At 41.4% G+C, this 11,818-nt stretch overlaps 1 protein-coding gene across 2 annotated transcripts; it reads right to left on the reverse strand.

Moving 5' to 3' along the window:
* Window positions 1-258: 258 nt before the first annotated feature.
* Window positions 259-11,794, reverse strand: CTSK (cathepsin K). 2 transcript variants are annotated; one of them, XM_007088078.3, is made up of 8 exons: window positions 10,185-11,794; window positions 8,654-8,777; window positions 8,043-8,165; window positions 7,802-7,957; window positions 6,591-6,809; window positions 2,442-2,607; window positions 2,074-2,179; window positions 259-947 (listed from the first exon to the last, which is right to left on the reverse strand). In XM_007088078.3, exons 2-8 carry the CDS (start codon window positions 8,774-8,776, stop codon window positions 848-850), a joined length of 993 nt encoding a protein of 330 aa, XP_007088140.1. In that variant the 5' UTR covers window position 8,777; window positions 10,185-11,794; the 3' UTR covers window positions 259-847. The 2 variants fall into 2 exon arrangements, with proteins under 2 accessions (XP_007088140.1, XP_007088141.1); XM_007088079.3 differs by having other exon boundaries at window positions 8,654-8,887.
* Window positions 11,795-11,818: the final 24 nt, after the last annotated feature.

Below are 11,818 nucleotides of genomic sequence, written 5' to 3' on the forward strand. Positions count from 1 at the left end.
CTCACAGATAGAATTATATACTGAAGTCTCCTTATATCCATGGAATTCCCAAAATTTACAAGTCCTTAGTAGACAGTAAGCACTTCATAAATGTTGGCTGAAGAAATGAACAAATGAGTGAATTAGGATGAACTGTTTATGTGACAGTCACTCCAAGCAAACCGGGAGCACACCAAATATTAAGGAATATGTGAGTTTTGTGGGGTTTTTTTGGTCACCTTTTTGTTTCCAGCACCTAGCACAGTATCTGCCACAAAATGAATATTTACTAAATAGGTATTTATTAAATTAGAGACAGATAAATACTTGGTTTACTTTAAAAATGCAAAGAAGGCATATTTCTAATATCACATAAACTTGTACCAAAGATTTATGAATATATTTATGAATTGGGGTGGAAAACATAGAAATTTCTACCTTCTGGATACAGAAGAAGTGAATTTGGAGACTGAGACGTCAGGTCACCTTAGTCCTTTAGATGGTTAAAGCAAACTAGTCCCTGTGAATAAGAATCTATCTAAAGATCTCTAGCCTCAGACTATTTGCACAGCATCAGCCCCACGACAACAGTCAGAGCAGGCTGTGGTCATATCTCTTAGCTGAGGAAGGTACACTTGTTAGGAAAATTGCTACTGTGGCCACAATGAAAAATAAAGGCCTTGGGTGGAGGGAGGGAAAGTAGTAGGAGTGTCACTCAAAGCACAAACAAACCGGGAAACTGATTGGACAATCTCTATATTGCTACATCTGCTTCAAGACAGGCACACCAACTCCCTTCCAAAGTACATCAGTATGTTGCACCATCGTAGAAGGAATGGAAAAGCAGGATGAGGTTGGCTGGTTGAAGTCACATCTTGGGGAAACTGGCCAGGTTGGCAATGCCACAAGCGTTGTTCTTATTCCGAGCCATGAGGATATAGCCTTTGTTTCCCCAGTTTTCTCCCCAGCTGTGGGATCAATGAAGGAAAATATTTAGTACCCTCAGTGTATTTATTCGTTAAAACACTTAACTGACTATTGAGCTAGGTACTGGTAGTATAAAAAATAAATAAAAGTTTTTACCTTTGAAGAGTTTAAAGTAAAGGAATAAAGACATAATGCTATAGGCCTCAAAGGTATGAGAGATCGCTTGTGATCAAGGGATGAAGACCTAATGAAAGAGGTGGCATTTAAAGTAGGCCCAGGAGCCGCTGGATGGCTCAGTCAGTTAAGCGTCTCACTTCAGCTCAGGTCATGATCTCACGGTTCATGGGTTCAAGCCCCGTGTCAGGCTCTGTGCTGATAGCTGAGAGCTGTGAACTCCCCAGACTCTAGGACTCCTGCTCCCTGGAGGGTGCCAAGGACAGCAGGTTTAGTTAGTGCTGCTGCCAGGCTAGTATTGGCCAGTGAGGAAAGGAAATGTATAATTCTCATAAGTTTCCCCCCCAAAGTCACAAGGGGCTGAAGAGAAAAGGGGAGCTGAAATACCCTGTAGTTTTATTTCTTCCCAACAATAGAGAAGGAAACATTAAATGCTGCTGTTGTTGTTCTCATACCTACTTTCTGAAAAGTCTTCTCTTCACATGCTTCAAAATGTTGGGCCATTTTTTATACGTGTTATCCTAAGTGTATATGGAAGGGCACAAAGTTGCACAGGAGGATATTAAACCTCTACTTGGTTCCCTACTGCTTTCAGACATGCTGATGATGGAAAGCTCCCTAAGAAATTGGTCACATTATAGAAAAAAGAAAGAAAAAACTACATAATTCCAGACCTCCTCCTGGTTTCCTGTGCTCCTGGATGTTCTGGTTAGTTAGGTCTGCCTATCTGAGGGGGGCCGTGAGATCACCAAAGGCAGACGTCCTGTTCACTTGTGTATGACTAAGCATCCCGCATGTGGAGCACCTGCCCGACACACACTGTATTACCGTCTGGCCATTAAATGTTAGAATTAATAGCCTCTAACTGGGAAGGGAGAACTAAAAAGTCTGAGACAACTTTCTCGAGTGAGAGCAAGGAATGCTGGGAAGTTGGAAACTAGGTTGAGCATTAACAGAGTGATTCAGTGACAAACTTAGTGTCCCCATCATTACCTGTTTTTAATTATCCAGTGCTTGTTTCCTTTCTGGATCCCATATCCCACTGCCAAAACCGCATGGTTCAGATTATCGCTATTACAGTTTTCATCGTAGTACACACCTAGGAAACAAACTGTCGAGGTGAAGCTTTCTGCAGGCCAAGGATCCCCCGTGGGGTCTCCCGGTCTAGGAGACCCTCTGCAAAATCCTGCCCAGCCAGGAGGACTGATGACAGAGATGCACGGTGGCAGCTGTGTTTCCCTCCAGGAGACTCAGTCTAAATATGGAAACTAAGTACTCCAAATGCTCGGTGGCCTTCGAGAAGCTGCCGAGCCTGCATGACATGAGGTGGGTGATTGTGCTCTGCGGGAACAGCTCCTTACCTTTGCTGTAAAACTGGAAGGAGGTCAGGCTTGCATCAATGGCCACAGAGATGGGTCCCACTCGGGCCACTGCCCTCTTCAGGGCTTTCTCGTTCCCCTCAGGGATCTCTCTGTACCCTCTGCACTTAGCTGCCTTGCCTGTTGGGTTGTACATACAACTTTCATCCTGGAAAAAACAAGGTTAAAATAGGACTAGGACAAAGCAACAGGCCAGAAACTGGTAAGTGAGAATCTCCACCAATGCTTTGATGTTGGTGAACTGACTGGGATGGCCAACTTAGAGTCTTTAGAGAGGGTCTGTCCTCTCCTTACCATTTTATTTTATTTTATTTTTTAACATTTATTTATTTTTGAGAGACAGAGCGTGAGTGGGGGAGGTGCAGAGAGAGAGGGAGACACAGAATCCGAAGCAGGCTCCAGGCTCTGAGCTGTCAGCACAGAGCCTGATGCAGGGCTCAAATTCACAGACCGTGAGATCATGACCTGAGCTGAAGTCGGAAGCTCAACTGACTGAGCCACCCAGGCGCCCCTCCTTACCATTTTAGACAACTATAAAAAAGAATATGAAAAGTGGATACCTTGCACATCCACAAAAATCAGCTCTAGGTTTTTTAAAGCATAAATGTGAAAGGAAACACTGTAAAACTTAAGAGAGAACATTTTTATTCCCTCAGGGTAGAGAGAGATCTGAAATAAGTTGTTTTTAAAGGCACAAATCATCTTCTGGCCATGTAGTATGTGTGAGCCTCAGAGGGCAGGGAGGGACCAGCTGCTGTGTGGGGAGGAGGCCAAGGCCAAGACCCAGCTGGGAGGAAGACCTGGGCCTTATACACATATACTGGGGGGGCTAGTGTGAGGCAGAGTTTTGGCTGGTGCTCTCATGAGAGACTTTGGTAAAACCACAAAACATGACACTAAAACATATTGAGGAACTTGGCAATTTTGCCTGTGAATTTCTAACACTGTGCTTTGGAGGTCTAGTTAACAATGATATGTTTCACTGGCAAGCCACAGTTACAAAATCTAATGGCAACCCATGTCAACATGGTATATTCTTTTTGGCAATTCATTTTCCTCAGACTACCTTTTCAAAACCCTAAAACTGAATCTATAAGAACATATTATCAAATTATTAACAATAATGGCAGGATGTGACATGACATTCTAAGACTACAGTAGTCTCCTTTCTTAATTTCTCAGGATTCCCTTGTTCTCTGCCATATAATCCAAACCCCCAAGATTCAGAATATTAAAAATGGAATATGTGTCTTATATGGCAAATTCTTCATTTTAATTGATTATGAGACCAAAATCATTCCACGTTGCCCTCAAATACTAAAGAGATCATTTGTGGGGGCAGGCTAGCAGAAATTAGAAGTCAGATGCTCTTTCTTTAAAAATTTTTTTAAGTTTATTTGAGAATGACAAGAGAATGAGCGGGGGAGGGGCAGAACGAGAGAGACAGAGACAGAGAGAATTCCAAGTAGGCTCTACACTGTTAGCGCTGAGCCCAATGTGGGGCCTGAACTCACAAACATTGAGATCATGACCTGAGCCAAAACCAAGAGTCAGATACTTAACTAACTGAGCCACCCATGTGCACCAAGAAGTCAAATGTTCTTTCTATTCCAAAATAAGGTTTATTATATGATTTTCATTCATTCAAATTATTTCAACTCTCTGAGCTATTAAACTGCCTCTCAAAAAACTCGTTAATATAGTACAAAATAAATAAGGTATCAATGGATAATGATCGACTATTAGTTCTGATAGTATTTAATTTCTTTTTCTTTAATATAGTTATACAATCCTTTAAGTTGGCTGCCTGGGTTAATCAACATGGAAAAAATTGTAAACATAAACCTGGTTTGGGGTGTTTTTGTTTTTGTTTTGTGTATACTCTTGGGATTTAACTTTTTGATATCAAGTGACAACAAAACTGTGTCAAAAGAGTATTTGAGAATTTAAAAAGAGTATTTTGCCATGTTCGGGTTATCTCACTAATTGGTCTGAAGTATTCAGAATTTAAAAGCCAATCTGCTAGGGCAGATTTAGTACGGTGTCCTCAAGTTAGCACCTTATAGTAAGTAGCAGCCCAAGTTCAAACATGGACTTGGGATCCAGGAGTTCTAAAAATTGTATACGGATGAAAGAATTTTTTTTTTTTCAGGTACAACCTCTAATTTATCTGCCTTATATACCTGACAGCTAAAAAACCACAGCATGGAATAGTAATGGGCTGAAATGTACAGATTAATGTACTGTTTTGATATGGCCAATGTCATGAAGATGTGTTGAAGTGACCATACTTGTTGAGTATCCAGTGAAATGGATCTGTTCAGTCATTCACATTAATGAGCATTTTATTGCAACAGACATCATTTTAGATGACTAAACACTAATGAATAAAATTCACTGCTACTGGATTTTTTAAAGGCACAAATTGCAGAGGAAAACAATCATTTTACTAGACTGAAATGAAGAACTTTTCAAAGTTGAAAGATATAAAGAGAATAAAGAGACAAATGTTCACCTACAACACACACCGTATTAGTATCTAGATTTCTTTTTAAAATTCCTAAAAATCAGGACACATGGCTGGCTCAGTCAGTTAAGTGTCTGACTCTTGGTTTTGGCTCAGGTCATGATCTCACAGTTCGTGTATTCGAACCAACCATTGGGTTCTGCAGCTGGCAGCACAGAGCCTGCTTGGGGTTCTCTCTCTTCCCTCCCTCTGTCCCTCCCCTGCTCACACTGTCTCTGTCTCTCTCAAAAGAATAAATAAATAAGTAAACTTTAAAAAAATTCCTAAAAATCAGTGAGAAAGAGCAAAATAACCTAATAAAAATGTGCCAAAAATATAAACAGTCAATTCACTAAAGAAGAAAGGCAGATGGCTAGATAAACATACTGATGAAGATGGGACTCCAAGGGAATTCTTACATACTTCAGGTGGGAACATCAATGTTTCAAAATACCTTGGTAAACAATTTGTCATGACTTAGTCAAGTTGAAGACGCATGTATCCCAAGACTCAGACAATTCTGTTCCAAGGTATTATAAAGTTGTTGTTGTTGTTTTAATGTTTATTTATTTATTTTTGAGAGAGAGAGAGCACAAAGAGGGGAGAGGCAGAGGGGGGGGAGACACAGAATCGGAAGCAGGCTCCAGGCTCCGAGCTGTCAGCACAGAGCCTGACGCGGGGCTTGAACCCACGAATTGTGTGATCATGACCTGAGCCGGAGTCAGACGCTTAACTGACTGAGGCACCCAGGTGCCCCAAGGTATTATATTCTACTAAAGACATTTTTGCACATTTGCACAGAAGATATGCTGAGCATGTTTGCAGATGAACAGATATGGTAGATCAATCTTGGCGCTGCTACGTGACTAGTGCTATGAATTTGATCATCTGTTTTATCTCTTTCAGTGTCAATTTCCTCACCTATAAAGTGAGGATAAGTCTACCTTACATGTCTGTTACGAAGATTAAATGAGAAAATGAACTAAGCATATAGTTTAGTATATAATAGCCATCCTGATTACTCAAACTTGCTATCCCTGCTTCAAAGGCTCCTGTTGCAAAGGCCCTATGTTATATTATCTATCAACCCTATGTATGTACAGAAAAGCTCTTAGATTCTCTTCTTTTTAGATAAGAAAGGTCAGCAGACCTTCCTATTCCTAAAGGAGGAAGTGAGTTGAACCCTGAAGTTGCAACAAACATGAAGCAACTTATTTTTTCTCTCATTTTGTACATGTCAGTAGTTAACTTACATAATTTGCATAAACATTCCCCAAACTCACACTGAGATCGTGCAAAATAAAGACATGCGATTTGGTAAATTAGCATGTGTGGGTTTGGGGAATCGGTGACGGGAGCAGAGGAGCTGAGTAACAGGTTGCAGAGGACCCCCCAGAAGTCCATGGGGTCACCTGTGCTCTGTCTTCTCTAGGGCAAAGAGGTGGGTAGGGCTGTGGGGCCTAAGGCCCCCAAATCTCCAAAGCTATGGGACTCTCCTTGGCCTTCTATAGGTAATTATCCCATCAGGAAGGCAGGATAGGGGAACAGAAACCAAGATTTACGGGATTATCTCCAGCATAAAATACTCTGCTGGGGAAGGAGGAGCCATTACAGGGAAGTCTCACCTGTCCCACATACGGGTAGGCATCTTCAGAGTCAATGCCCCTGTTTTTCTGCACATACTGGAAGGCATTGGTCATGTAGCCCCCTCCGCAGCCATCATTCTCAGAAACACAATCCACAAGGTTCTGGGGACTCAGATTTAAGAGTTTGCCAGTTTTCTTCTTGAGCTGGCCCTCCAGGGCACCCACAGAGCTAAAAGCCCAACAGGAACCACACTGACCCTGAGGAGCATAACAGAAATTGTCAGTCACTGCTGTTCACGCTTTTTGTTTCTTCTCTCTACACTGTCTGCTGGAGCCCCATATGTGTTACAAATTCCAACACATGTGTGTCCCCTTTTCTGTGAAGGCTTCCTATTTCCCTTCATTTAATATTTGCTGCATGGCTCTATTGCTATTGTTTCCACTGATAACTATTGCTACATTGTCACCATTAGCTGTAGAGGAGCAGGGCACTGACTTTGCAACCCACAAGATATGTGACCTTGGGTAAGTTACTAAGCCTCTCTGTGCCTTAGTTCCTTATCTGTAAAATGTGGATAATAATGTACTTAATTATGGATTATGGAGATTTAAAAAGTTAATTCATGTAAAGGATTTATAAGTTTCTGACATACAACGTCTCAAAAAATGCCATAACTATTAGTATTTGTGCAGCTAGATTGTAGATTTTTCTTTCTTTCCTGTTCTATTTTTGAAGAATGAGGATTTCTGGAGGACATAGGGTATGTCTTGGTTATCTTGAATCTCCACTGGCTAGCACTATACTTGGTCGGTTCTGAAAAAGGTGTGTTTGTTGAATGAGGGTTAAATCAATTCTTCATCTGGCTGATAAAATGATCATTGGGGTTGTGGGAAAACTGGCATTCTCTTGCTGGTAAGAATGTTAATATTGTAAAAAAATTTTTGGAAAGGATTCTCTGTGACCTAGCAATTACAATTTTAGGCTTTATTTTGTATTAATATTTGCACATGTTTTCATAAACATATGCACAAGGGTGTTTACAGCAATGCGACTTGTAAAAAAGAAAAAACAGAAACAATATACATGTACAAAAATAGGTGATGACTTAAATAGAATAGGCTATATTCTCTGAGCAGTGGGACACATCCCTTAATTCCTTGCCATCCTCCCAGTTCCCTCCTAGTTAAGAACAAAGACACAGAAATAGGTCATGCCAGCTTACATACCTACATAGGAGAAAGGAGGGTACCTGGTTTTTGACAGGAGTAACATATCCTTTCTTTCGATAATCAATGGAGTCTGGGGCTCTGCTCTCCCAGTCTGGGATATAGAGGGTGTCATTGCTGCGGGAACGAGAGGGGGGTACTTTGAGTCCAGTCATCTTCTGAACCACCTCTTCACTGGTCTGGGACAAAGAACAAAAAGGCCAGCCATAAGCAGGAAACTAAGGCAAACAGGGCAGGTAGGCCAGGAGCTGAGGTTCAACTCACCATGTCCCCCAAGTGGTTCATGGCCAGTTCATATGTGTGGACACCAAGAGAGGCCTCAAGATTATGGATGGAAATATGCTTCAAATTTTTTTCCCATATTAAACGCCGGGAGATTTCATCCACCTAAACAGAACATAGTCAGTACTGGCATGGACTATGTCCTACATACAAAGTAACATAAAAATACTGTGGAGGTTTTTAGGAAAAAAGATGAAATTTACAATCATACAGAGTTTACAGTCTAGTTGGGGAACTGACCATGGGATTATTAAGAGCAGGCAAAAAAAAAAAAATGTAAATAAATACAAATAATAGAATGCAAAAGCTCTGGAGAGATGTATAGAAAAACTGCTTATGGATTAATAGCATTAATCTGAGAAGTCTTCCCCAAAGAGAAATAGGACAATTATAAAGAAAAGGAAGGCTAGAACTTGAGGGAGGGTGAGTGGAAGAGGAGGAATGAAACTGTGTTAAAGAGTTCAAGAACAGGGGTGGGTTTGGCTGGTTGGAGTGGTTAAGGTTTTTAGACTGAAGAAGGGAGTCTGGAAATTAGGAATAGACATCTCGAGTGCCGGCTCCCTGACCATACTCCCCTCCAGGTCCCCAGGCACCTTGTCGTTATACTGCTTCCCATAGGTCTTCTTCCATAGCTCCCATTGTGTGTCCAGTATCGCCTCAGGATATAGAGCAAAGGTCGCTGTGGGCAGCAGCAGTAGAATCTTGAGTCCCCACATCCTGGGAAAGGGGATAATTAGGGGAAGTTCTTCTGTGTGCCAAGGGGTTCACAGCCTGGCTTGGGATGAGGAAACAGCTGGAGCCATATTCCCAGACAGCTGGTTCTTAACCTTTGGGAGTCACAGACTTCTTTGAGAAGCTAATAAAATTTCACAGTCCATCACAGTCCCACTCATCCAAAAAATGCATGCACACACAATTCTGGGAAACTCCTGAACCAAAGAGAAGAACCTCTTCCTTGGGACCATGAGACAAAAGAAAATAATTTACAAGGAAGGGATACAAAGAACTGAGAGTGACCTGTGCATGATAAAACGATACGAAGGGTCTGGGTTTGGACTGAGTGCTGATACATCTGGCCTAGGGAGATTCAAAACACACACACAAAACCAGAAAACCAGAATTAGGCTAGAAAATGGACAATCAGAATGGACTAAGCACCTGCCTCCTCTAATGTCCCCAGCAGACTTGGAGACAGACGAGGTTGGAGGGGGGTTGGAGAATACACAAAGGAGAAATTTCCAGCTAAATTTTGCTGCCTATTTATTTCTTCAAGGCATTATTCACTCCCTTGCCTAAATTCTGATACTTTTTCAGATCTTGCCAGGAGAGGACAAGGAAGTATTTCCTATTCTTTTTGAGATGTTTACTATCTCCTTAGTTATGTATTTCTTCCTCCTTTCTCTTCCTGCTCCCTCCTCAGGCAGGAAACTGTCCTAATCTCAACCAGATGCTATGGGAAGGAGGTTTTCTTTCTTCTTCCTGACAGCAAAAAACCTCTCTGACTGCCTCACAGGACAAAAAGCTTCACAACCAAAGTTTGTCAGAAAAATGTAAGACCCAAAAGCAGTGTTCTACGATCATTAAATTCACAGCTTTTCAGAAGTTTACTCTAGCTTCACTCATTTCTTGCAGCAGCTTGCTTAATTCCATGTTCTCCATTTTAAGAATTTACAGTCTGAAGTAAATTTTTGAATTTACAGTCTAATTTTTGTGCAATCTTTGCAGACTGGCAAAACACTCTAAGATATTTAATATCTGCAGTGTTAAGGGCTTTGAGGTGAAGCAGAAAAGTGCCTCTGGGCACCATTCCTCCTCCCAGCTAAGTTAACTCTTTTGGTACCTTTGGCTAAAACCGCAAACCCTAAAGGGAGAGGCCACTCCTTGAGGGATAGGTGAAGGATTCCCTATATCCTAGGGTTTCACTAACAACCATGTATACATACATATAAAGCACAGAAGGAATCCTAAAAATTTCCAGCAAATTTTATTTGGCCAGGAAATGACTGAAGGGCATATTGTTGTTTTCACCCACACAACTACAAATTTCACCACAATCTCCAAGTCACTACATCCCTTATACCCCTAAAATGGGCAAAGGAAGGAATGAGAAGTAGAAAATTTTACCTGCTGATGGGGTTCTGTGCTCCGGGCTCCTTTCGACGGGGAAGTGTGGATAATGTGGGTGGATGACTAGGGGTGCTGGATTTATTCCATTAGGATTGCGGAAGTCAGTTCCAGCTGTTGGCTGGAAAATTTGAATAGGGGAGGGAGGCGGGGAAAGAAATGCTGAGAGAAGCAGGGTCGGAGAGGGAAGGAAGTGGCGGATACGCAGTGTTTTTGTGTGCATGTCAAGTATGTGCACCAAAGTGGAAAGTTGCTGGGTATTTAGTTTCTCATGACTGTCTTTGAGGGCAAAAAGACTTCCATACACATTTATTCAAGCTGGGGCTTACCTTCACTTTGATGGTTAATAGGACACAGCCCTGATCTTCTCCATCTTTCTTTATAACATAGTATTTATGGTATTAGGGACTACATCTTTTCCTGCCCTTTTCCTGTTATCTCTCCAACTTCGAAAACTCAGTTTTCAAATTTGTCTGACCTGAGGGTCAGACATCCAGCAAGAATGAAGGAATAAACATGAAAGACTAGAAAAGAGTGTAATGGAAACCACAGGCTCAAAAATCATTTGTATGTTGTAAGTTTGTTGGCTGAAAGTTGTGAATACCTCTCCCAGCCTAATACGGTTTTCTTGAGGAATGATATGCCCAGAACGCCCAGATGAAGCTGGTTCTGAAAGTAACCCAAACCAGCCCTCCTCGTTATTAATGACAGCACTTGAATCAGTGCATAGCACTGACAAACTCACATGTGACTTCTTTGTTGCTAAAACTCTCAGATGGTAGGATGCCTGAACATTATGTTTCAATTATTAAAATCCCCAATCCAGGACCAGTCATATGAGCTTCTCTAAATGATTCCCCCAACATCCAGGCATGTGACAGATCATAAGAGTCTAGTTCAGTCCCTAAGCCACATCCCCAAATTCCATTTTCTTCCATAAACAGAGGCGGAGGAAGAGGAAAAGATGGTTCTTGGAACAGAAAATACATAGGATAGATTCAGTTTCTAGCTGGATTGCATATAGACCCTCAAGAACACAGGTTTATGCCTGTAAGTTTTAAGATTTGGTAATGAACCACATGATCCTAGAGGGAAACCAAGTCCAGACCTGCATAGTTTAAATTTCCCCATCCCTAATTCCTTTTATTCCAGGAGAGCAAGAGATACTTGGGGAAGGAATCTGATGTGCCATACTGGTCTCGAGTCTCATCTTTGTCCGCTCTGAAGGACATGGGCAATTTCCCAACCCCCATCTCATGGTCAGATGTCCCTGCTGATTTTACTCAGAGTGAGTCAGGATCAGGAGGACAACTAAGGAGTGCTGAGTGATCAGAGGCCTTATGATTTCTGAATCCTGAAATTATAGATACACTGTGCTTTATGTTTGCGTATTTGGAGCTCAAGCTATGGATTCAACTAGTTGTGGGTGGGTATTTGTTGTTCACAAGCTGGAAAAGAATAATAAAGCCGCAATCAAGATCACACAACACAAGAACGTTTACAAAAGGAAAAAATATTTTGTTTTAAAATCTTTGCTACATGTCATTATTTTTGCCACTGTAAAGCTCAGCACAGATGCCAGCAGTACAGAAATGGCCAACAAGAAAAAAAAAAAAAAAAAAAAAACAATCAAA

The sequence above is a fragment of the Panthera tigris genome, chromosome C1 (genome assembly GCF_018350195.1).
Source record: "Panthera tigris isolate Pti1 chromosome C1, P.tigris_Pti1_mat1.1, whole genome shotgun sequence".
In the NCBI taxonomy this organism is placed as follows: Eukaryota; Metazoa; Chordata; class Mammalia; order Carnivora; family Felidae; genus Panthera; species Panthera tigris.